We start from the raw sequence: 27,789 nt of genomic DNA, 5'->3' as shown, positions 1-27,789 counted from the left end.
AAATCTTTTTTCCACCTTAATTTTAAATAATCAGAATGCAATGAAGCATAAAGGCTGCAAGGAAATAAATTGCTTTGGAAGAGCCAGAGAAGTGTACACACACATACATTAGAAATGCATGACATTTTAGTAGCACAGCCAGAAATCTTGCCAAGGAAAGCAATTGTTTAAACCTCCCATGCATGCAGTGTGTGTCTATGGAAGGGGATTGGGGAGAAAGAAGCGAAGAATAGATTTCTTTTTTTAAAAATCTCAATATTATACCAAACGTCGTTATCTACTGTATTTTGGGGCTTACCCTTTGGTAATACTTTTTTAGGACATTGTTCTATCTTACAAATAAAAAATACTACTGGTGAAAGTTCTGTTTTATTCTGTGACTATTTTGAATTTTTTTTCACCTTTATATTTTCCAGTTATAGTATGTTATATATAATTTTTGCCTGCTTTTATTTATTTTTTGCTATGCATTCTACCATCCCTCAAAGCCCCACTAGAATGGAATTGGAAATAAAATGATATTTTATAGTGATTAAATCCTTTATTATACAGCTTTTTGGTGTGGTCTATATTTTTGGGCAGGGAGTGAAGTTATTATCCAGTTTCTTTAATTACTGGCATATTTGCTTTCAGCTTTTTTCTTCTTTTTATTTTTATTTTTTTAGATTTTTGTCTAATTTGCAGAGTATTAGTTGCAAAACCTTTTTTCTTTTGTCTAGGTAACCTCCGTGTTATTAATTGCCCAATGCACAATAAGAAAAAGAAAACAAATGTTTTCACTGTTAGTTAAATGGTCATTTTTATCAGTAACAATGTCTCCACTTTATTTTCAGTTATAGGGATGATTTAATCACATTTTCCTATTTGAATTATGTGTGAAGTTCATTGGGATTTCATGTTGCCCATGAAATGTTGATCACGAAATGATTGTACTATCATGGTTTCCATAATAGACTCTTGTGTATCATTGGGCCATTTATGAATGGTTATTTTAATGTGATCTATTTCAGATGATTTTAATGCAGTCTTTGAATATTATGGTAGTCAGTAAAAATGAACTATTTGTCATAAACATGGAGTTAGGTTCTGAAAAACGTTATGAAGAAAAATGTTTATTATTGGTCTGGCTGTTTGATAATTTATATAGCAGAAAGAGAAAGAATGAACTTAACTAAAAACAGCTGCATAATATGTAGCTGCTCAGAACTGTAAGAAATCAGTTTCAAGAAAGAAGATGTGAATTTGAGAGAAGACATACAGTAGACGATCCATCTATAAGTAATCTAGTACAGATAGCAAACCATTGGAGTGTTCATTACAGATTATATCCTTTGATGACTGGAATAAATGAGTTGTTCCTGCTTTGCTTACTTCAATTTTTCATAATGTACATGTGCTTATTTATGTAGCAATGTTAACATTTATTCGAGTTTGGGAAACATATTGTTGGCTCTTCCAAATAGAATAATATCAATATCAATATCAACTTTATTTGATTAGTCAATCGACCATATCAAAGCGAGGAAAAGGACCACATCGGTCGTCATAAAACTGTGACTGGTTAAAATACAATAAAATTGGCTAAAATAGAGGGAATTTGAATAAATAATAAGTTAAAATGCAGTATAATATGCTAAAATTGAGTAGTAAAACATGAGAATATAAATCGTGCAAAGGATTATATTAAACAAATCTAAGATACATATAAAATATTCTTAAGTGAGTTCATCTCCTTTGCATGCCACCCCAATATGTTCTATAAAACATATTCTCATCTGAACAGCCCTGACTATAAACTTAGCGGTTCTAGAAACTACATATATATTTGTACCCTGAAGAAAATATGATAATTGTTTATTACAGTCCCAGTGTATGATTTTGTCAAGTAGGGGCTGTAAATACTGAGGTCTTACAAACAGAAATGAGTGCTGTGTAGATTTTATGGAATGTTGCATACAATATGCTTTCTTTGCCCTTATGATATGGTATGTATCAGAATCATCCAATGTACAAATTTAATAATATATACAAAAATAGTATTTATCAATCAAATGGATTTTTGGTAGAAAATGTCAGATCTTAGATGCAGCTAGTCTATATTTTATGGATATTAAAACGGACTTGAGATGGAAAGTCCATAAATATTTTTCACTTCATTGCAGCAATTACTTTCATAAAATGTAAGTGTGCAATACTTATTTATATTCTCAAAGTGGCAGGGTAACTGAGGCTCATTTGATCTGAGACAGATACTTCTATTTGCCAATACAGTGGTACCTCGAGATACGAGTTTAATTCGTTCCGGACCTGGGCTCTTAAGTCGAGCAGCTCTTATCTCGAACGACTTTTCCCCATAGGAATTAATGTAAATAATTTTAATTGGTTCCAGCCCTCAAAAAACTCACAAAGTTAGTCTAAATTATGCAGAAAGACATGTTTTTAATGAAGAAATGTACATGTACATATAAATGAATAATGAAGTTTCTTTCACTTAACTTGTAAACTTTCTTAAACTTTTAAATTTACATATGTTCAACTTCTCTGCCACCCAATCCTGTAGGACAGAGGTCCCCAACCCTTTTTGCACCAGGGACCGTCTTTAAGCGATCAAGAGAGGAATGGGTGAATGAATGGATGGAGGGTGGGAAGGAAGGAAGGAAAGAGGGAAGGGACAGGAACAGACGAAGGAAGCAAGGAAACTTATGAAAGGGGAGAGTAAGAGAGGAATGAGTGAAGGGAGGGAGGGAGGGAAGAAGGTGGGAAGGAGAAAGAAAAGAAGAAATAGAGGAATGGAAGGTAAAAGAGAGAAAGAAAAAGAGCAAGCAAGAAAGAAAGAAAGAAAGAAAGAAAGAAAGAAAGAAAGAAAGAAAGGGGGAAGGGACAGGAACAGAGGAAGGAAGCAAGGAAACTTATGAAAGGGGAGAGTAAGAGAGGAATGAGTGAAGGGAGGGAGGGAAGAAGGTGGGAAGGAGAAAGAAAAGAAGAAATAGAGGAATGGAAGGTAAAAGAGAGAAAGAAAAAGAGCAAGAAAGAAAGCAAGAAAGAAAGAAAGGGGGAAGGGACAGGAACAGAGGAAGGAAGCAAGGAAACTTATGAAAGGGGAGAGTAAGAGAGGAATGAGTGAAGGGAGGGAGGGAAGAGGGTGGGAAGGAGAAAGAAAAGAAGAAATAGAGGAAGGGAAGGTAAAAGAGAGAAAGAAAAAGAGCAAGAAAGAAAGAAAGAAAGAAAGAAAGGGGGAAGGGGCAGGAACAGAGGAAGGAAGCAAGGAAACTTATGAAAGGGGAGAGTAAGAGAGGAATGAGTGAAGGGAGGGAGGGAGGGAAGAAGGTGGGAAGGAGAAAGAAAAGAAGAAATAGAAGGGAAGGTAAAAGAGAGAAAGAAAAAGAGCAAGAAAGAAAGCTGCAAGCACCCCCCCCCCGAGTCCCCCCAGGCCGGCTGCAACCTTTTAAAACATGTGCGCCGCTTCGCAGCTGTCTCCTGAAGCCGAACGCGGAAGTTAGCGTTTGGCTTCAGGAGACAGCTCCTTGGCGCTTGTATCTCGAATTTGGGCTTGTAAGTAGAACAAAAATATCTCTCCCCTCCCAGCTCTTATCTCGAGTTGCTCTTAAGTAGAGCAGCTCTTATGTCGGGGTTCCACTGTATAGCAAATATTTAATTTATATAAAATATGGATATTATATTGATTTAAAGGTTTTAAGTATACTGTAGCAGGAAATCAATGAAAGTCAAAAAACAGGTGTTTTTTAAAAAAAACCCACATGTAATATTCAGATTGTTACTTGAAAATGCACTCCAAGAATGCCATTGTTTTGAGAATGTATATAACCACATTGAAGAATCAGATATAAAGTGAAAACATGGTTTAGTATTTCTATAAAAAAGAATGATTTTTTTTTCTCATCTGCTCTCATTGTTTGAGAGAAGCCATAACTTGTGGTAGCCTTCCAATGTAGGATAGAGGTCAACATTCATTTAATTTCAATTTAGGATCTCTATTTGCTATCAACTTGATTTTTTTTTGCAGTAAAGTTTTTTTTAATTTTTTCTCCACATTCAACATACACCTTCATATACCTTCAATACATCTTAATATACATATATCATTTTTCAAATACAATAAACTAGATCACATTCCAAGTTTGCTTTATATTGTTTTATCTCTGTCTATCTTTCTTCTCTCCACTTCCCTCTTTCTATCTCAAGCAGTTAATCCGCCTCTACTACCTTTCTTACGCCTTCTCCCTCCTTCTACTATCATTCCCTTCACCTTCCTGCCTTCTTTCTTCCCTTTCTCTGTTCTCTCTCCTTTCTCTCCTTCCTTTCTACTTCTCATCAACCCTCTAAATCCTTCCCTAAGTGGATAGTTCTATTACCATTACATGACAGACTAAGATGCTTCTCTTGATCTTACCCTTCATAAACATTCCTCTTTTTCAAAATCTCCTGTCTATTATATTTAAATCTTGACTTTTGGTACATGCATTTTAACTCATACTACCTCCTTATGCCTCGTTTATCTCCTGGGTCTACCAGCAACCAATTTAATTTTATTCCAGATTAATTGCTATAAAGCTAATTGTTGTTTCTTGTGCTTCTTAATTTTAGGCCTCATTGCTTCCTCTCCTTCTTTAATATTTTAACTCATCTCCCCTCCCCCAGCATTTCTATATACCCAATTAAAAAAAATCAAAATGCGACTTTTAACTTATCTTGTGGCCTCATATAGACAATAATACTATTCTTTTGTATCTTAATTTACATCAGTAACATCAATATCATCATAATTCTTACATTGTGGTTTACTCACATTTATAGATTATTCAAATCCTATATCAGGAAAACTTTAAACGTTAGTTTATGGAATTCTCTTCCAGAAGAGGTCGTGACAGCTGTCAGCCTTGATAGCTTCAAGGCAGGATTAGACAGATTCATGGATGCTAAGTGTATTGGTGGTTATTGAAACCGATGTCCATGTGCCGCCTCTATGTTGCTTGAGGCAGGCAGGATTCCCTTTACCATTTGTTGGGGGTCAGGGGAAAGGGAGGATCTTGCCTTCTCTTTCTGCTCAAGATCCCCATGGACAATTGGTGGGCCAATGTGTGACGCAGAATGCTGGACTCGATGGGCTTTGGCCTGATTCAGCATGGCTCTTCTTATGTTCTTATCTATGCATGGCCCATCTCTAGTGATGGAAAGTAGAACATCAGGTGATTCTTCCTTTATACCTCACAGGAACATTTGGGTGAATGTGTGTCATGGATTCAGTAATATCATTCTAAAAATCTTAATTCCCATCAATTGGTTTTTAATATAATGCCTTTTCTGTAGAAGCCAAAAATGGTTAGAAGGTGTAGAGCATGCGTGGAAGCAAAAAAATCTCCAAAATTAAACATGCACGTCACCTTGCAAGATTTCAGTGCGTTTTTGCTTCTTGCGCATGTGCGGAAGCAAAATCACATTGGGGATCAGAGCGTGACAACTCAAGCTGCGCGCGCAGTGCACCATTAGTGGCAGGTTAGAGCAGTGTTTCCCAACCTTGGCAACTTGAAGATATTTGGACTTCAACTCCCAGAATCCTCTGGCTGGGGAATTCTGGGAGTTGAACTCCAAATATTTTCAAGTTGCCAAGGTTGGGAAACTCTGGGTTAGAGCAATCTGCCCCTCTTGCTTGATATTAGAAAGGTATAACTCTTGGTTCCTGAAAAATCTTTGAAACTTAGAAATGTTTTAACTCTGACATGCTAACTATGCTACTTATTATTTTCTGTTGCTTTGAAAAGTTAATACATGAAACATATGGGATTATGCTGTGCTAGTGGAGATGTTCCAGCTACTTCTGCAATTGCATCATTGAAATCTATACCCTAGATCTCATATGTTCGACACATTCCTCTTTGTGCTATCCTCAAAAAATTTCATTACTGTAAAGGTCATGAAAGTTATCTTTCAAAGCTAAAGGAAAAATACTTCATGATCAACAATGTTCTAAAGCAGTGCATGATACCAGAAAGGTTCAGAAGCAAAGTGAATGAAATTGCATTCTGTCGTCTTTAGATAGATAGTTTAAAGGAGCTACTATCTCTTTAACTTACAAATGGAAAATAAGTATATTTATTTGTTGGCTTGACTGCTTTCTTGCCACATGGCACCCTAATATTTTTTTTTCCATTTGTTGTTTGAAAGAACAATCTGCCTAGGTTTCTCTGATTTTCAACCTATGATATCAGATAGCCACATTTTACGACTTTTGTTGCCAGAGTTGTTAATGAATATCTGCAATTGTTAATTAGTAACACAGTTGTTAAGCTGTTCACTGCTGGTTCGCTTCCTCCTGCACTTCCTGCTTGGCCGTGCCTCGCGTGTAATGGCAAAAAAAAAATCTTTAAAAATTCTCCCCAAAAGAAGCCAAAAACAACATGGTGACTGCATGCATTTGCCAGAAACTCGGCTCATGCACATTTGCAGAAGGGAAAAAAAATACCCAGAACCTCCCCACCCCCCAAAAAAACCTAAAAAAACCATGTTTTTTTTAAAAAAATGGCACTGGCCAAACTAGTCCCATGATATCAACATGACATCACCAATGGGTCGCTACCAGTTCTGGGGAACTAGTCTGAACTGGGAAATCCACCTCTGTTGTTAAGTAAATCTGGCTTCCCTGTTGAATTGCTTGGCAGAATTTTGGAAAAAGAGATCACATGACCCTGGGACACTCCAACCATCATAGGTTTGTGCAGTTGCCAAGCAACCAAATTTGGATTATTTGATCATGGAGATGCTGCAATGGTTGCAAGTGTGAAAATGATCATAAGAAACTTTTTTCAGTGATTATAACTTCGAATGGTTACTAAATTGAACGGGTCCAAAGACGGGCTACAAAAATGGTGGAAGGTGTTAAGCATAAAACTTATCAGGAAAGACTTAATGAACTCAATCCGTATAGGACAGAAGGGAAAGGGGGGTGGGGACATGATCGAAACATTTAAATATGTTAAAGGGTTAAATAAGGTTCTGGAGGGAAGTGTTTTTAATAGGAAATTGAACACAAGAACAAGGGGGCACAATCTGAGATTAGTTAGGGGAAAGATCAGAAGCAACGTGAAAAAATATTATTTTACTGAAAGAGTAGTAGATGCTTGGAACAAACTTCCAGCACACGTAGTTGGTAAATCCACAGTAACTGAATTTAAACATGCCTGAGATAAACATATATCCATCCTATGATAAAATACAGGAAATAGTATAAGAGAAGACTACATGGACCATGAGATCTTTTTTTGCTGTCAATCTTCTATGTTTCTACATTTTTATTAATAAATATTTGTTTTAGAATTTGCCAAAGATAAAATTCTAGTTGGTTTCTGGGGGTGGGGGGTGGAAAAACGTATATACTTTTTTATGAGTCCTACAGGATTGGGTGGCATAGAAGTCGAATGAAGTGTATTAAATTAAATTTATATAATATTTCAAGCAACATAACTGAGGAAACTGAAAATACATTGATCTTTCACAATTTATAGCTATTGTATAATTTGTATCATATGCTTTTGTTGATTTACTTTAATTTATAATCTCTGAAATTATGGCCAAATATGACTGTTCACATATTTAGAAACATTTCTTAAACATTTTTTTCCTTAATGAATCCAAACAAGAGCTAATTCTTTTTTAATCAACTTCTTTTGGGTCATGCCAAAATTGTTCTTACCACGGGCAGCTACATACATGTTTTAAATAAATGAATATTTTAGATAGTCAATTTTTGCTAATACCTATTAGAAAAAAGGAAATATTGCTACATTTAATATTCATAATATTAGTACATAAGTATTTAAATACTACAAAGATAACAGTAAAAAATCTCTTTGAAAACTTAAATATGCTTCCTACTTATACTTAACTTATATTTCATTTACATATAAATGGAAATACCATTCTGCATAAATGGATTTGCATTCACTGAACTGATAGATATTAAACAATGAATAAAGTTACTGTTTAACTTAGATAAAATATAAAAAAACAATTATTTCCTTCTAATATTGAAAATGTACCATGCTACCAAGAGACATGAAATGAGAAATACTGTTTGCTTGAAAATGGGAGAAAATTTCTTTTTTATCCAGTCCAATTCTATCCTAAATAGCACTTAAACTTATGTACCACTTCATAGTGCTTTAACATTCTTCTCTAAGCATTTTACAGAGTCAGCATATTGCCCCCAACAATCTTTGTCTTTATTTTACCCACCTTGGAGGGATGGAAGGCTGAGTCAACCTTGTGCCAGTGAGATTTGAACTGCCGAACTGCAGCTAGCAGTCATCTGAAGCAGCCTGCAGTACTGCACTCTAACCACTGCACTACTTCAGCTCTTTATCTTGGTCATTGACTGGAGAATTGACTGTCCCCAAGTTTCCTTGATTTATATTTTTAAAAATCACTATGACTAGACAGTAGATATTACTATTATTCTGTTCCAAAAGAGAACAATATTAATCCGCCAACAGGGTATCACTGTTTTATCTCCAGTGTGTAAATATGACTGTTGAAGTTTCCACAGCAAATTTGCTTTTACATGAAGCACATTTTATGTTGTGCCTCTAAGAGGTTTTTTTTTACTATTTGTCCACCCATCTCAGCTAATTTCAAAAACGAAGTATATACTCTCAAAATAAAGTATAGTAAATTATTATTATATTGCCAGAGGATTTATTACATATCTGCAATATGAACTAAAAAAATGAGAGTCTATTTGAATAAACTAAAGTGTTTTGTCTTCTTAAAGTCATCTACTTCGAGTTTCCAATAACAAGCCCTGCTAAATGACACCCTTTGGTATTGTTACGTGTGTTTCAGTTTTCTAAGTAATGAAAAATGCACTTATTCATATTTAGTTTTCTTTGTAAAGAAATCACTGGAGATGTTCTGTAATATTTGTGCTTATATACAAACTCTACTAACTGGACATTAATGATGGCTCTTAAAGTTATTCTAGCAATCACTTTCTTTCATTGACGGAAAACTGCCAACTCAATACTTTGCATTTCTTTCTAAACTAATTCCAAAAACTGCATGCTGGTCCTTTTCATTTTTTTAAATCGATCCCTAGACAGCACTCTTTAGCAAAAGAAATAACGTGTTCATAAATTTAGTTGAGTGAGAGATCTATTGGCTAATCTCATTACTAGACAGTTTTAATACTTTAGCAGGAATTTTCATATGTCATTTCATATGTCTAAGGTTCTGATCACATTTACTATCTTTAGAAAATCTAATGACAAAGTGCCTTTGGGTAATATTGAGCCCCTGATTATGACAAACTGCACAAATATTACCGTGTAATTTTGGCAGAAGCAAATATTTACTCTTGTCCTTTTCTGGGATGATTTTTTAATCCCCTTTCTATTTTTCATTTCTGACAATTCCCATTCAAACTGCACAACTGCTAGAGTCTATATGCTAGATGGGCAGCATATAAATTTAATGACTAGATAAACAGACTTTATTTTACTTAACTTCCAAACTTAGTCAGGTTCAGCCAGGTGCTGCCATATAAAACTCAAGCCAACCTGCCTTTCATTGAAGACCTGTATACTGCACAAGTCAAAAAGAGGGCAGTGAAAATATTTACTGACCCCTTGCATCCAGGACATAAATTATTTTAACTCCTACCCTCAAAATGACACTATAGAGCACTGCACACCAAGACAATTAACCTCAAGAATAGTTTTTCCTGAACACCATCACTTTGCTAAACAAATAATTTCCTCACCACTGTCAAATTATTCACTAAGGCTGCATTGCTATTATTATTAGTCTTCTCATCGTTCCTATCACTAATCTCCTCCCACTTATGACTGTATGACTGTAACTTGTTGCTTGCATCCTTATATAATATTGATTATAATAATATTGATTATTTCCTGATTGCTTATTTCTATCCTATGATAACATTAGTATTGTACTGCATGATTCTTAGCAAATGTATCTTTTCTTTTATGTACATGTGCACGAAAGACGAATTCCTTGTGTATCCAATCACATTTGGCCAATAAAGAATTCTCTTCTCTTCTATTCTGTTCTAGTTTTTCAACTATACATGGCTGCATAGATAGAGGTATAACAAGCAGGAAGAGGGAGATTGTGTTCCTGCTGTATAGAGCGCTAGTGAGACCACATTTGGAATACTGTGTTCAGTTCTGGAGATCTCAGCTACAAAAAGATATTGATAAAATTGAACAGGTCCAAAGACGGGATACAAGAAAGGTGGAAGGTCTTAAGCATAAAACTTATCAGGAAAGACTTAATGAACTCAATCTGTATAGTCTGAAGGACAGAAGGGAAAGGGGGGATATGCCGCCCCTCTCCACCTTGAGTCTGTGGAGAGGGGCGGCATACAAATCCAATAAATAAAATAAATGATTGAAACATTTTAATATGTTAAAGGATTAAATAAAATTCAGGAGGGAAGTGTTTTTAATAGGAAAGTGAACACAAGAACAAGGGGGCACAATCTGAGGTTAGTTGAAGGAAAGATCAGAAGCAACGTGAAAAAATATTATTTTACTGAAAGAGTAGCAGATGCTTGGAACAAACTTCCAGCAGACATGGTTGGTAAATATACAGTAACTCAATTTAAACATGCCTGGGATAAACATATATCCACCCTAAGATAAAATGCAGGAAATAATATAAGGGCAGACTAGATGGACCATGAGGTCTTTTTCTGCCATCAATCTTCTATGTTTCTACATTTTTATTTAAATATTTATTTTAAAATTCTGAACTAATGATGATGATATTATTCATTTAATCATATCTGACCCATGAGAATTCTGTGGGTCAGTTGTCTCCCCATCTTCCGATCTTGCACTACTTGGTTGAATTGAATTCTCACTAGTGTCGGCTTTGATGGTGCCTTAGCTGTTTGGCATAATTAATTTAACATTTTGTCTGATTTCTGATTTTGGGAAGATAATGGAAATGGAAATTGCAAGTAATATTACCTATTGATTCATATAAAATGTTAGGGTGTTTCCCACAATGTTTATCTGAAAAGTCACTGCCCTTTTTTTATTGCCATTTGAAACCAATAGCATTATCTTTTTATTTAGATAATGGGTTAAGCATACCATTTAATATGAATTTATATGTGTACATTCATCTAGAACAGAGGTCCCCAACCGCCGGTCCGCGGACCAGGACCGGGCCGTTGGGGGTTTTCAGCCGGTCCGCGGCGGCGCTGCCCTCCCGGCAGAGAACATTATGCAGGACGGGGTGGGGCGTCGGGCGGTGACGCAGCCCTCCACACTTCTCCACAGGGCGGGGAGAATCAGGAGGCTCCTTTGGCGGCTGGGGGCTGCCTGGCTTTGTGATTTTGGCTGGGGGGGAAGTTAGGAAGGTCCTACTTCTCCCCCCCCAGCCAAAAATTCAAAGCCTATCTGCTGGATACGGGCGATGAGTGGGACAGAGCGGCGCGGAAGCCTCTTGCAGCAGCTGCCACAGCCACCGGCTTCGGCGCCGTTCGTCCCGCCCATCGCCCATATCCAGCAGAAGCTGCTGCCCGAGTGCTCTTGGCTGGCGGGATTCAAAGTGCTGGGGTGGGGGTGTCCTGACAGCCCCCCCACCCCAGTGCTTCGCCTCCCGCTGGGACACCCCCCACCCCAGCACTTTAAATCCCGCCGGCCAAGAGCACTCGGGCAGCAGCTTCTGCTGGATACGGGCGATGGGCGGGACGAACGGCGCCGAAGCCGGTGGCTGTGGCAGCTGCTGCAAGAGGCTTCCGCGCCGCTCTGTCCCACTCATCGCCCGTATCCAGCAGATAGGCTTTGAATTTTTGGCTGGGGGGGGAGAAGTAGGACCTTCCTAACTCTCCCCCCCAGCCAAAATCACAAAGCCAGGCAGCCCCCAGCCGCCAAAGGAGCCTCCTGATTCTCCCCACCCTGTGGAGAAGTGTGGAGGGCTGCGTCACTAAGCTCCACCCCTCCATAACCCCACCCCCATATGACCAAAGCCCCACCCCCCCGGGCCGTGGAAAACTCGTCTAACTTAAAGCCGGTCCCTGGTGCTAAAAAGGTTGGGGACCTCTGATCTAGAACAGTGGTTCTCAACCTGGGGGTCAGGATCCTTTTGGGGGTTGAATGACTATTTTACAGGGGTCCCCGTAGGAAAAGACAAATTTCCCATGGTGTTAGGAACAAAAAGCTTCTATTCTGGCACCTTGGAACATATTTTTACAATCCGACCAATCAGGCGTTTACAGTGGGGGTGTCTCACTGACCTTCCTGCCAATCAGCTTAAAGCTCTGTTGGGAGAAGTGGCACTGGAATTGTGGTTGGAGGTCACCATAACATGAGGAACTGTATTAAGGAGTCACAACATTAGAAAGATTGAAAACTACTGATCTAGAACATGTTCAATTGTTCTGCTATGCTTTCTGATGTTTTGTAATGAGTACTAAAATGTGTTATTTCATAATAGATGTGAAGGATTTGTGTTTTTCTTTGTGCATGTGCTTCAAATTAGAGATTCTAATTTTCTATTGTGTCCATGTTCTTAAATATTTACTTTTGTATTTCCTGAAATGACCACTATAGACCTTTATAGAATCATTCAGTAAATCTCTTTGTAGCTCAGATTGTGATCTTATAAAAGTAGAAAAGTGAGTTTTTCATTTCTTACTTTGTTAATAATCTCCATAATTCCTTTACTTGGGTAAAAGTGAAAGCTGAAATCACACTGAAAGATTAGACTGTTGTTCAAATTTGAAAGAGAAGATTTTGACTGAGAGTGTGGGAATGTTACTATAATGGGTGACCTGAGTTCCATAGCATTTCAGCTATATTTGGAAATGTTGAAGAGATAAAAATGTTGTTTTCTTGGGCAGACCTTTTGTTTTGGACATTTACTCGCTGTTCTCTGATAGTTTATTCTACTTTACATATTAAAACAGGAAATTCTCATACATAGTTTCTTAACCGCATTGAACAATTGAACTAGAGTTTACTTTACTTGAACAGATAAGTATTTTCCCAGCTGATTAATTAACAAAAAACAATAATCAATCAATCAATCAATTCTTGTGACCACCTATATCTCAAACGCATGACTCTGGGCAGCGAACTATCATAAAATCAGTTAAAGACACAATGCAAAAAAGGAAACAAGAAAGATTCTTTTATTCCACATTTAAAAAAAATACTTATATTTATTATAATGCAGCATAGTAATGTCAGTTTTTCAATCCAGTTTTATCTCAATTCACTACATTTAACTATCACTAAGTTTAACTACATTTAACTCATCCTTTTTTTTTAAGCAGAATTGTATCCTAGCTATATCAGGGGTGTAAAACTCAAGGCCCACGGCCACGGGCCAGCTCAAGCCTGCAGGATACTTAAATCCGGCCCACAGGGTCGGCCTGGAAATAGCAAAGGACTGGCCCGCAGTGTATCTGGCAGCCAAAATGGGACTTAGGGGAACTGCCCAGATGGCATCCTGCAGCACTCTGCCAGCCAAAATGGGGCAGTGCAATGTGCCCAAATTTGGCCAGCAAAGTACCAGCCACCCTCTTCCCCCCCCCCAAGCATCCAGCCGTTGAGCAATACAATGCTGATCTTGCCCTCTAAGAGATCCGCTTTGACACCCTGGATCTATAGAAACATAGAAACATAGAAGTCTGACGGCAGAAAAAGACCTCCTGGTCCATCTAGTCTGCCCTTATACTATTTTCTGTATTTTATCTTAGGATGGATATGTGTTTATCCCAGGCATGTTTAAATTCAGTTACTGTGGATTTATCTACCACGTCTGCTGGAAGTTTGTTCCAAGGATCTACTACTCTTTCAGTAAAATAATATTTTCTCATGTTACTTTTGATCTTTCCCCCAACTAACTTCAGATTGTGTCCCCTTGTTCTTGTGTTCACTTTCCTATTAAAAACACTTCCCTCCTGGACCTTATTTAACCCTTTAATATATTTAAATGTTTCGATCATGTCGAAAATATCTATGCAAAAATATCTTATCAGAATTTTAGTGGTCCCCCCCCCCCCCCAGTTTTCAGGGTTGCCTTGAGTACTACTTTACATTTTGTAAGTCCATTTGAAGATTCATCAATTCAGATTTGGTTTTAAGATAGAAGAAAAGGAGAAGTGTTGATGTGATTTCCTCTGAACTCTTGGCAGCCTTCTGTATGCTTTGCACCAAGATAATAGTGTACAGTTAATGTCACAAGTTGAATTACTTCTTTGCTAAAAGAATAGCAGTCTTTTGTTTCAACTCAAAGCCGACAAATTTGGCATCAGAGACAAAGAAGAATATCCTGTGGAGTATAATAGTGTCATTTTATAAAGCTCCTTTGTCTCAAAAGGGCATTTTAATACATCACAAATCATTTCAAACTTTGTTAGTGTCAGTCACAGTATTTACTGTCTTTGCATATTAAGAATCCCGTTGAAACATCAAATTATGTGCTGGCTGTGTTTGATAAGAAAAAATGAACTGAGAATAAGAGTAAGCTCAGTAGAGTTGCCTTATCATTGAGAAGGCTAGAAAAAAATACATAGCTAAATAAGTTAAATATTTTTGTACCTGTGTCCAAATACAGTTTGGCCATAGACATCTTCCATAAAGTTAGGTGATGACCTTGTGCAGTAGATGCACACATGGAAAAATCCAATTAAGTGGAATTGTTACAATATAACAATAACCAGAGTTATTGGTAGACATTTGGATTAAGGAATAATAAAGGAATTCTGCCCAAACTACAAGTGGGAGCAACTTATTTTTAACTTGCAAGGGTTCTGACTGTGACAGACATTAGCCAGAATCAATGCCAACTTTGATTCATATACTGTATGAGATCTTGCAATTTGTTTATTGGAGTTTTGACTTAGAATTGCTTAGTGACTTTGGACCATGCACTATTTATCAACCTAACCTACCTAAAAAGATGTGATATAAATAATATAAATGAAGGAAAGTGGAAATTAAATAAATTAAATTTTTAAAATTTGCCTATATCATGGGCACTTGTATCTCCATTGTTGTAAGTAACAATGAAAGGAAAATTAAAATTAGTTACACATTAAATGTAATGTTTTGTCATCTAGAAAGAAAATAGACCTGCTTGGTTCTAATCTTAGTTTAGCTTTAAAAAAATGTTATTTTAAATAAAGTGATCTCATTTTTATTTGTTTCAGCCAAATTGACTTGCTTTATTCTAGAGCTTGTTTAGTTTGATTTACATTGTATATTTAACTCCAGTATAATGGTGTAGGATGACATCATCAATTTTAATTTACTATTTTAAATTATGTATATGAATGTTTACATTAATTTCTCACCCACTAAGATTGACTGCCAGATGGGTGAAGGATAACAATAATAAAACAAACCATATTTTGCTTTCAATATACAGTATATTCAATATATTAATATACATTTGGTCCAGTTATTTTTATTTTTTTCTGCCATTGCCAAAACATGTCCAAGTCCAGCTTAGGGGCAGCCTTCTTGATGAACTTCAGTTTATACAATCTCAATATGTTGTTGCTCTGTAACGTGATAATTTTAGTCCAATTTACCTGGAGATAACAAGTTTAATGATGATTTAACATAAAATGAGATTTTTCCAATTTAAAAAAAAAGCTGTTTTATTTCATTGCAGCCTGATCCATGAAGTTACTTCGATAGACTTACTAGATTGCATATTTTTTTAAAATAATGTTATTGGTATAAGCTAGCAGCTTTGAAGATAATTTGTTTTGATTTGCTGTTGTTTTTTTGTAAGTTTGTTAGCACTTCAGAGAGGCTGTTGGGAATATAGTGGTACCTCTACTTAAGAACTTAATTCGTTCCGTGACCAGGTTCTAAAGTAGAAAGGTTTGTAAGTAGAAGCAATTTTCCCCATAGGATTCAATGTAAAAGCAAATAATGCATTCAAACCCATTAGGAAAGAAATAAAAGCTCGGAATTGGGTGGGAGGAGGAGGAGAAAGAAGAGGAGAAGGACAGTAGCTGCCGAAGGAAGAAGGTGAGGTGAGGGTAATCAAAAAAATCCAAAACTTTAAGGCTTAAAAAAAAAGAGGGACTCTGAGGCGGCGAGGAGGAGCATGCGCCTCTCATACACCCAACGTAAGGCACCATACAGTGCACCAAAGAAAGAAACCCAGTGGGCATGGAAGGAAACTGACTGGGCCTTCATGCTGCTCTCAAATTTCCTGGGAAATTTTTCCGGGCTTGGGTTCTTAAGTAAAAAATGGTTCTTAAGAAGAGGCAAAAAAATCTTGAACACCCAGTTCTTATCTAGAAAAGTTCTTAAGTAGAGGCGTTCTTAGGTAGAGGTATCACTGTATATCATGTAAAAGATACATTATGTTAGCAGTAGACAAACTGTATTCTCTCAGAAACAAAAGTTTTTGCAGGACCTTTATCTTTTGGGATGTTAACAGTTTAGAAATATATATAAACCTGGATCTTCTGAAATTGACTGTAAGGTAGTGGAATCCCCAAAGTGTTGCCTATCCCCGATTAGGACCGAATGTGTCATCAAATCTGGAGATAACATGAGGGGTTAAATAAATAAAGTAAGTCAATTGGAGTTTATGATCTGGACTAAAAGAGCAATATGAACCAAGCCAGGCTGCAAATTGATAAATTTTCCACATATCATTGCAAATCTGCAGAGCATAAATTAACATTTGTTGGCCTTCAAATTATATTTTAGAATCATGTTGTTGAAAAGACCTGGCTCCTATACATTGCTCAGGCATTTTGTTTAAACTCTTACGAGGCAATTGCATTTGTGTAATGTAATAAGTACATCCCTTCACAATTGCTTAGATACGTTTCCTGATCTAAGGCAAGCAGTATTTTTCTTTAATGATAGTTCGACTAATTAATCTGCAAAGGCAACCAACATTTAAAGCAGTGGAATGAATAAGAGCTTGCTTAAATAAATTGCATCTTTTGTTCTCTCTTTGAAAGTTTTTTTTCAATGTGATTATAGGGCAAGGCAGATCTTCTTGAGCACTGTTAGAAAGCCAACCAGGCATTATCCTTATAATAGGTTAAGAAATTAACATGTCTAAAATTCATTAAAAATGAAAATCTGCAAGAAATAAACTACTTTGGAGAAAATGAATTTGTAAAATAACAGGTAAACTGATATCATATAAGTATTTCAGTAATATCTGTAAAAATGTATTTCGGTAATATCTGTAAAAATAATCTAGGTAGGTTTAAAATGCAAGAAACTAATAGATATTCTATATGTCAGTAATGGCGAACCTTTTTTAACTCAGGTGCCAAAAGGGTGTGTGTGCGGGATAACGTGCACGTACCCATAATGCAATGCTCTCCTCTTCCACATGCACACAGGCCTCACTGAAGCCTCCAGACTTCCGGTAGGCCCATTGGGCTATTTTTCACTCTCCCCAGAATTCAGAAAAGCCTCCTGAAGCCTGGGGGTTGCGAAAAAGAGCCAATGGGCCAACTGAAGTTCACTTATATGCGTCACCCCAGTCTCCTTTTCACTGTCAAAGGTCTTCAGGCTTTTGACAGTTGTAACGGGGCCTTGCATCCCTTGGTTCATTTCTTCTGCAGCCAGCAAGCTTTTCTGAATGCCTCTGCAGACGATATACAGTAGTTTAATGTTTTGGGGCATGCAAGATAACATCTTTGAGACTTTGACTATATTAATCATTGGACATTTAACCACATTCTAAAGTTCAGCTGTACATTTTCAACCAGGCTTTACCAATGTAAATAATAATAATAATCTTCAGTTTGCAAACTTTGAGATTCATATAAGTTGTCTAATATAGTTTGATAGTGCCTGTTGTGGTTGGCTCTGGCCCAGCTCCTGCCCCAAGGAATGTGGAGGTGGATGCAGGAGAAACATCAACATGTCATAGGTCTGTTTTATTGCCAACAGAGGCAGGTAGTGCAGTTTCCTTGGACGAAGAAGAAGGTGGGGGTGACATGGAAGAGGGGGGCTTGGCACACAGCCCAGGAAACCAATCTCCATTATCTTCGGTCGATTCGGATGTGGAAGTCTTGGACCCTGCAGGCGCAGAGTTATGCGTAGAAGAGACCAATTGAGGACATATTACAGGAGATAAGAGAGGCCACCTGTGTTTGGGTGGGGCTCTAGTAATTAGAGCTGCTGATACAAATAGCAGCGTGTTGGTTTGGCCATTGTGGAAGATTATCTGATCACAGTTCTTCAGGACCGTTTTGCTGTTTTCCGGACTTTGTTTGTTGTTTGGTTTGGTTTGTTTGGTTTGCCTTTGAAACCAAAGCAGAGCAAAGTGTTTGTGTCTCACTTCGTTGGAAGAAGGAGGGCTGTGACGTTTCTTTACAGCTGCTAGCTAAGTACTTAAGGACTGATTAAGGGAATTGTACAGCCTACAAGGTTGTTTTGGGACGAGTGCTCTTTGCAATATAAAAAGGGTGCTTTGTTTCTTTAGAATTTTGTGATAAAGAACATAGTTTTGAATTTTCAAACGTGTGTGTGTCTGAAATTTGTACCCTTGAATTTTCGGGAGGCTCATACCAGAGAGCCCGGCAGAACAAGTGCCAGATTGGATTCATGCCTCACTTGCATTGCTGTACCTCAATTTAGGACTACAATTGGGACTGGAACTCTGTTAATAATTGATGTGCCACAGGTGACACATGGAAACATATCGGCTGGCACATGAGCTGTTGATGTTGCTCAGCTCCAACATGCATGTGCATGCCAGCCAGCTGATTTTTGGTTAGCACAGAGGCTCTGGAGGGAATTTTTGGCTTCCAGAGAGCCTCCGGGAGGACGGGAGAGGTCATTTTTTACCCTCCCCCAGCTCCGAGGAAGACTTTGGAGCCTTAGGAGGGCGAAATACGAGCCTACTGGGGCCATTAGAAGTTGTGAAACAGGCCATTTCCAGCCTCCAGAGAGCCTCTGGAGGGTGGAGAAAATTCTTTTCTTCATCATCCCGAGGCATTAAATTATAGGTGTGGGCACTCAGGCATATGCCATAGTGCATGTCCACACTCTTTTGGCACCCAAGGAAAAAAAGATTCACCATCACTACACCATTTTTGACAAATGGCAGTCCAATCTCCCTTTGAAAGTCCCAAATGTTGGAATTCTCACAACCTCCACAGGCAAGCTGTTCCACTGGTTGATTGCTCTGGTTAATCGCATAATTTGGCTTTCCCCCAAATGACTTATAGTTTGACTTGGGATGATTGTAAATGATGATATGCAACCCTGTGATGCTGCTATCATCATAAATACATGCCAATTGCCAAGAGTCTAAATTTTGATTATGTGACCACAGGAAAGCTGCAGTGGTCATATGAGAACTGTTCATAAGTCACACGTATTACTTGCTTTTTCCAAAGGAAATTGATAGAGTTAAAACCACACCTATTTGCATATATTTGCATATAATGTAGAAAGGATTTTCCCTCATCTTGTAGCACGTTTGTCTTGAAATCTCATCAAAACTATTTCAAGCTATTTTTTTCTACAATCAGATAAAAAGTTCATAAAGGCAAACTGATATAAATTCACAGATTCTCATTTATTTTATTTTATGAACGGTAACTGATCATGACAATATATGTAAGCCTAATAATTTTTTTCTTCTAATATAATGCAAAATGCACAAAAATGCTGCTGTTTTGTGCACATTAAGCTTTGAGAAATACTATTGTGCAGTGTTAATATTTCAGGTGAGGAATTCTTTTTTGAAACAAATTGACATGTTCCCCTTTAATTTAGCATTTTTTGCCGATAACTGTTTACTTGTCTTTCAGGTTTGTACTTTTAAAAATTAAAAACTAGTGTGTGTTGGGAGGGTGTGTATGAGAAAGTTGAGTGTTAAATTCTCTGCATAAATGTTGATGTCTAATGAACATCAGAGCATATTTCTTCTATTGAGGTTATAGTGTCAAACATTATTGTGCTCAGTATGCTTTTTTTTAAAAAAACCGACTACACAATTGTGTTCAAATGTTTCTGAAAACATCCATATGCAGTTCTAGAGTTATATATATCTGATCGAACACTTGTAAGAGCTTTTATTAAGACTTACAAAGTGGCGCTCAAGGCGGCAAGATGCGCGTACCATGCCGCCTTGATTGCATCAGTGGAATCCCGCCCGGCCGCTCTGTTTAGGGTGACCCGCTCCCTTCTCAACCAGGGGGGAGTTGGGGAGCCCTTGCAGAGTAGTGCCGAGGATTTTAACACGTTTTTCGCTGATAAAGTCGCTCAGATCCGGGCCGACCTCGACTCCAATTGTAAAACAGAGTCGACTGACAACGAGTCAGTCGAGGTGACTGGGGCACGTACTTGTCCACCTGTCTGGGAAGAGTTTGATCTGGTGACACCTGATGAGGTGGACAAGGCCATTGGAGCTGTGAGTTCTGCCACCTGTTTACTGGATCCGTGTCCCTCCTGGTTGGTTTCGGCCAGCAGGGAGGTGACACGGAGCTGGGCCCAGGAGATTACCAGCGCTTCCTTGGGGAGGGGAGTTTTTCCAACACTCTATAAAGAAGCGCTCGTGCGCCCCCTCCTCAAGAAGCCTTCCCTGGACCTAGCCGTACTTAATAACTATCATCCAGTCTCCAACCTTCCCTTTATGGGGAAGGTTGTTGAGAAGGTGGTGGCACTCCAGCTCCAGCGGTCCTTGGAAGAAGCCGATTATCTAGGTCCCCAGCAGTCGGGTTTCAGGCCCGGTTACAGCATGGAAACCACTTTGGTCGCGTTGATGGATGATCTCTGGCGGGCCCGGGACAGGGGTTTATCCTCTGTCCTGGTGCTCCTCGACCTCTCAGCGATTTTCGATACCATCGACCATGGTATCCTTCTGCACCAGCTGGGGGGGTTGGGAGTGGGAGGCACTGTTCTCCAGTGGTTCTCCTCCTACCTCTATGGCCGGTCGCAATCGGTGTTAGTGGGGGGTCAGAGGTTGGCTCCGAGGTCTCTCCCTTGTGGGGTGCCTCAGGGGTCGGTCCTCTCCCCCCTGCTATTTAACATCTACATGAAACCGCTGGGTGAGATCATCCAAGGACATGGGGTGAGGTATCATCAATATGCTGATGATACCCAGCTTTACATCTCCACCCCATGCCCAGTCAACGAAGCGGTGGAAGTGATGTGCCGGTGCCTGGAAGCTGTTGGGGCCTGGATGGGTGTCAACAGACTCAAACTCAACCCGGATAAGACGGAGTGGCTGTGGGTTTTGCCTCCCAAGGACAATCCCATCTGTCCGTCCATTACCCTGGGTGGGGGAATTATTGACCCCCTCAGAGAGGGTTCGCAACTTGGGCGTCCTCCTCGATCCACAGCTCACATTAGAAAACCATCTCTCAGCTGTGGCGAGGGGGGCTTTTGCCCAGGTTCGCCTGGTGAACCAGTTGCGGCCCTATCTGGACCGGGACTCATTGCTCACAGTCACTCATGCCCTCATCACCTCGAGGTTCGACTACTGTAATGCTCTCTACATGGGGCTACCTTTGAAAAGTGTTCGGAAACTTCAGATCGTGCAGAACGCAGCTGCGAGAGCAGTCATGGGCTTACCTAGGTATGCCCATGTTTCACCATCACTCCGCAGTCTGCATTGGCTGCCGATCAATTTCCGGTCACAATTCAAAGTGTTGGTTATGACCTTTAAAGCCCTTCATGGTATTGGGCCAGAATATCTCCGAGACCGCCTCCTGCCGCACGAATCCCAGCGACCGATTAGGTCCCACAGAGTGGGACTAAACAATGTCGGTTGGCGGGCCCCAGGGGAAGAGCCTTCTCTGTGGCGGCAACGGCTCTCTGGAACCAACTCCCCCCGGAGATTAGAACTGCCCCTACTCTTCCTGCCTTCCGTAAACTCCTCAAAACCCACCTTTGCCGTCAGGCATGGGGGAACTGAATCATCTCCCCCTGGGCATGTTTAATTTATACATGGTATGCTTGTGTGTGTGTCTGTTAGTATATGGGGTTTTTTAAAGCTTTAAATATTTTAACTGATTGGATTATTTATGATTTGTATTACTTGCTGTGAGCCGCTCCGAGTCTTCGGAGAGGGGCGGCATACAAATCCAAATAATAAATAAATAAATAAATAAATAAATAAATAAATATATTTTAGCTAATCTTGGCCGACAAAAGTTGTTGTTTAGATTAGAAAAGGGTGCATTATTTTTCCTTTTTATAACATGCATACTTTGTTAATTAGCTGCATAATATTGGATTTTAATCGCCTGGGTCTGTAACTATTATGGTGAAGTTTTTAATGCTCCTTTTTTTCTTTAGCAAACCTTAAACTGTATGGCATCTTAGATTGTGAGATTGTTTGGAGGAAACAGCTCAAAGTTAGATATGTGTTTCCTGGTAGAAGATCAAGACTTTCAGCCTCTTTGAAGGAAGCTAAATTCTGTGGCATAGCAATGTCTGAACATGATGTACAGCTGTGCTTAGTTTCTCCTGTGCATAAATTGCACATTGCATATTGCAATAAATTTCTAGTATTCAAGACTACAGACAATCCTTGTTTATCAACCACAATTGGAACTAGCAACTTGTCCCAATGGTTAAGCACTGCAGTCGCTAAGTGGAAAAAAAAATCACATGACCATGCTAGGTTTACAGTGTTATTCCCATTTCCATATGAGACATCATGTTATGGCAACATACATTTTCACTTCCACAACCTCCATTAAATTTGTTTGTTGGAAACTGGTTGTTAAGCTCCCAAATAGTGATCCCATGACTGTTGGATGCTACAATCCCTATAAATCAAAGCACTGGTCACAAAGTTGTTTCCCCCTCCCAAGCCATCAACCCTTTGAATGGTGATTAAACAAGGCACTTGGTAAGAGAGTGTTAGCTGAGAAATTCTGGGAGTTACTGTAACTTCAACACACTTGAGAATTATTTTTTCAATGTCCCACATGAAATAATGATGGTTAATGGTTTTAAACATTGCAATTTTGTAATTGCCTCCTACCCACTGTCCTAAAATGCAAAATTATAATAAAGTCTATTTCCAGGCATATCTGTTATTTTACTGGCTTTTTTAAAATATTGCACTTTGGGAGGCTGCAAATAAGAAAAAAACATAATTTTAAAGTATTTATATATTTAGCTATGACTTTTTTTTATATTGCCCATACTCTCTCCGTTATAGCTTGAGCATAAGAAAAGTACTCTTCAGAAAAAACAGTCACTGCATATTCCAAAGTTGAGAATCCATGGGCAGAACATATGACACAGCGCTGATTATAGCATTGCAATCAGAGATTAGGTTAAATATGAAAATAACAATCAGGATGTGATGAAAATGACTCTTCTGAAGACAGTATTTACAATTCAAGAGAATAGGATCCTTAAAATGCAAATTTGATCTTTGGAGAGACAGATTCCTCATTCATATATAAAGCAAACTCTGGACTTGAGTAACACTAAGCTAATTGTTTTCATTAAAATTATTTTATGCCATAGTTAATAACGTAACAATGATTTATTGTAATACAACATTTAATAAGTGCGCAATTAAACTAATATTTATGTTTAATCCATTTGTTACAGAAAAATAAATGATGGTATTTGAAAATTGAACCTAATTTTGATAAATGAAGTCAGTGTTGTACTAACATTCTGTTCTCTGTATTTTCACTCTCCACTATCCAATGCCACATATTCTCTTTGTGGTTGTCTTCTCTACTGCATATCTCAGTGTTGTCTGCTGCATTGATTACTGTTTCTCTGCTCTGCTTAAATATCCTTTCCACCAAATAGCTCCTATATTATGTTTCATGTACTGTTGGTTTATTTTTGTAACAAATTCTACTTTTTCATAGCTGAAGTTTTATTCTAGGAAATGGCTAATTGTTTTCTTTTTTCCCTAGAACATTATTATAACCTGATTTGAATAATAAGTAGAATGCTCTGACATTGTGAATTGGCAGTAATTATTTAACAGATTAAGGTGTTTTCTAAAGAATGAAAAATTGGAGGGAGGCATGACCGGGTTCTAATAAGACTGTTACTTAAAGGCTCAGAAGGATGCAATGGCCCAGCGATTAAAGACAGTGAGCTTGTTAGCTGTAAAGCTGACAGCTTGGGTTTGAGAGCTGACTACTATGCAACAGAGTGAACTCCCATTCCTAACCCAGCTCCTGCCCACCTAGCAGTTCAAAAGCATGCAAATGCAAGTAGATTAATAGGTCCCATTTTGGTGGGAAGGTAATATGCACCTTTGGTGGATCACATGACCATAGAAAATGTCTTCAGTAGTGATGGGCGAACCCAACAATGTTCGGGTTCGGCAAGTTCAGACGAACTTCACACAAAATTCGGCCGAACCTGAACCGAACCTGAATGGGGAATCCACCAAGAGATTCCGGGGGCAGAGCTTTGACGTCACGTATACCGGCAGGTTGCTAAGGACGCCAAGGTGATCACTTCCTGGATTCCTTGGCGTCCGTTCTCCCCACCCCACTCTCCATTATTCCTACATACTTTTCTCCTCTTTTTTCTTCAATGAGCCTCTACCCTCCATTCTCCCCATGCCACTCTCCATTATTCCTACATACTTTTCTCCTCTTTTTTCTTCAATGGGCATCTGCCCTCCTTTTTCGTAAAAATATTTTTTTTATTTTTATGTGAAAGGACCGTCCTTTGCTTGCAGCGCCGCTGCTGCATCCTTTTTCATAAAAATAACAATGTTTATTTTTACGCGAAGACCTCCCTTTGAAGGAGCTGGGGAATCCCTCCCAGTAAGAGATTTCAAAAAATTTCGGGTTCATGTTCGGCATACCGAACAGTGCAAAATTCGGTACGGATCCGAATTGTGCGAGTTCGGTTCGACCATCACTAGTCTTCAGTCAATGCTGTCTTCTTTGACCAAAAACCAGAAATGAGCACTGCCCCATAGAGTCGAACATGATTGGACAGGGAAACTTCTACTTTTATTTTTTACTATTCAGCATTTCTGATTAGTGGTATTTAAAGAACTTAATATTTCCAAAAAACAGTTCTGTGAAATAGTTGCATGCAGAAGGAAAAGCAATCATAGCAAAATAAAAGTTTCAAAAAGACCTTAAGTTTAGCATGTAATTGTCGATTTCAATCCTTTGAAGACTTCCTAGAAAATAAATTCCATGTAATTCCATTCTGACTGTGGGTGAAGAAATATGGACAGCTTTTTACAAGTAGTATAAGGGTTGCTTCTAAAAAAAAAAGTCAGGTCTGCAGAGATCAGTATTATGACTGTATCACGTAAATTTGAGAATGGCCAAGCTAGTAATAGATTTTAAGTTTTCTTTTCTTTTTAAAAATTGTGATGCGATATTTGGCTCTAGAATTTTGAAGGCACATCGAGTCAGCATTATAAAAGCTCTGTGAATAAAGAAATAGCCGTTTAGATATTAAGTTCTGCAGAAATTTTCATTAATAATGATGGATTTGGTAGAACAATTACTGGACATTATAATGTTAGCATTAGATAAATAACTTTTTTCTTTTTCTCTTGCATCAGGTTACATACTTGGGAAAAGTTTCTACAACAGGGATGCAGTTTTTGTCCGGTTGCACAGAAAAGCCAGTAATTGAATTGTGGAAGAAGCATACCCTTGCTAGAGAAGACATCTTCCCAGCTAATACCCTCCTAGAAATCCGTCCTTTCCAGGTTTGGCTTCATCATCTGGACCTCAAAGGAGAGGCCACTATCCACATGGATACCTTTCAGGTTGCTCGTATTGCTTACTGCACTGCTGATCACCATGTGAGCCCAAACATTTTTGCTTGGATATATCGGGAGATCAATGATGATTTGTCCTATCAGATGGACTGCCATGCCGTAGAATGTGAGAGCAAGCTAGAGGCCAAGAAGTTAGCTCATGCTATGATGGAGGCCTTTAAGAAAACTTTCCATAGCATGAAGAGTGATGGCCGGATCCACAGAAATAGCTCCTCTGAAGAAATGTCTCAAGATTTAGAATCTGATGATGGCTGAATTTCAATTTTTTTGATGGTTAAGCAACAGCAAAAATGGCCCTGGGAACATAAACACACACACATATCAAATGAATGAACAATCATTCAATTTGGAAATGATGATTTTCCAGAATTTGACTTATCATCTTTTTTCTTTTTTAAAAAGCAATTCAGAAAATTTCCTGAAAATATACTTCTTTATTATAATTACATAACATTGAAATCTGCTGCTGGATTTTTTTGGTTTTTTTTTTAATGTGATAAAGCTTCTTGTTTAGTCATTTGTTCATTTCACCTTTCAAACTTATTTTAAGCTTTGGAATTCAAGTTCTTGTCTTATGGTTTGTAAATTATTTCAGTTTCCTTGTTGAAATTCACTGAGCAGATTTAACAGTGAGATCTTACAGAGTTTGTTATTAACATGTAATACGGTAGTAAGTAGGATCACCTTCTACAGACGAAGAGAACACAATTTGAGGATCTACTGCTCTCTTTTTACCAGTTACTGGGCTGAAATTTCTACCTGCAGTTTGACAGCCTAATAATTAATCCACATTTCATGGTTTGAGTATTGACATATGCTTACATTTACACATTATAATCATATCCTATATTTTATTTTATTCATTTAAGATTTTAAAATGTACTTCCAGTCACATATTTCCCCCTTAGTGCCATTGTTTAAAAGATGAACTGCAGGGATGCCAAGTGAATGGGGAGACACCTGAATGTAAATTCCCTCTTTTATACCTTGTCCAATAAATCAGACCACTGTCTAAGGATGAACACCATGAATATATATAAATTGGGTTGTAATAGAGTCTACCTTGCTCCTGGCAGAAACTTTAGATTTGCAACAGTCTTGCCACAAACAGAATCTGCATTAGCTTATTTACTTGTGCTCCAGAGTTCAGTATAAACTAGCATATTAATTGTTAGCATCGGAGAAGTATTAACAATCTTTAAGATCAGGGTTGGTGGCATAAAGTTTGTTAATATTCTGCCAATATTTCTTTAAATATTAACACCCTGCTAATATTCCCTGAAATGTTTTCAACTCACAGATGAAAAGATTCGTAAATATTTTTAAAATATTTTAAAGACAAAGTGCTGATTACTAATATATAGGTAATTTCTGCACTTTACTCAATCTTGTTCATGACTTGTGGTAATGTTAGGAGCACTGGGCACCTTACAGAAGCCTTAAAAGAAAGTAAATCAGAGCAAATAGTTATGGAAGATTTTTTTTTTCATTGTGTCTGAATATGCACTTGTGTGTATGTATGTGTGGGTGTGTCTGTGTGTATGCAGTCACTATTAGAGCGTATAGATTTATCATGGGAACATACTGAGGAGGAATTGCACCTTTAATAAATATGCTTATTGCTTTCCAATGTATGTAAAGTATTCTGCAGCTTAAAGGCATTCATACTTTAATAAAAAAGGTGGAATTAAAAATTAATAATTTCAGACTTCATGATTTTATGTATATACTCCTAATCTAATTATATGCATTAGCTACAATCTGCATAATAATATATGATTATTGGCATTAAACATTGAACTGTGGATTCAGTACTAAATGTTATTTTACACTTAATTATACTTAAAATTAAATTGTACTGTTATTCTGGTGTATATAGGCATTTTGCCTTTTCTGAAGGGCTTTTCCATGTTTTCTTTTCCACTAAATTCTAGCTTTTAGGCATTCCAATCTCTGTAAATTGAAAAGTTCTATGCTTTTTTCTAAACTGGAGATTAGAAATGCGTATCTGTAAAACTCAACTTCAGAAGTTTCCCCTAAGAG

The 27,789-nt window shown here is 38.0% G+C and overlaps 1 protein-coding gene across 2 annotated transcripts in view; it reads left to right on the top strand.

The window, feature by feature from the left end:
* PID1 (phosphotyrosine interaction domain containing 1) overlaps positions 1-27,444 on the top strand; it is an 87,751-nt gene extending 60,307 nt beyond the window's left edge. For both annotated transcript variants that reach the window (XM_070754087.1, XM_070754088.1), the window contains one exon: positions 25,525-27,444. In XM_070754087.1, coding sequence (XP_070610188.1) covers positions 25,525-26,001 — 477 coding nt within the window. In that variant the 3' untranslated portion in view covers positions 26,002-27,444. The remainder of the gene's footprint in view (positions 1-25,524) is intronic.
* The last annotated feature ends 345 nt before the right edge of the window (positions 27,445-27,789 follow it).

The sequence above is a fragment of the Erythrolamprus reginae genome, chromosome 5 (assembly GCF_031021105.1).
Source record: "Erythrolamprus reginae isolate rEryReg1 chromosome 5, rEryReg1.hap1, whole genome shotgun sequence".
Classification (NCBI taxonomy): Eukaryota; Metazoa; Chordata; class Lepidosauria; order Squamata; family Dipsadidae; genus Erythrolamprus; species Erythrolamprus reginae.
Note: the sequence above shows the minus strand (reverse complement) of the source record. Positions and strands in the feature narration are given on the sequence as shown.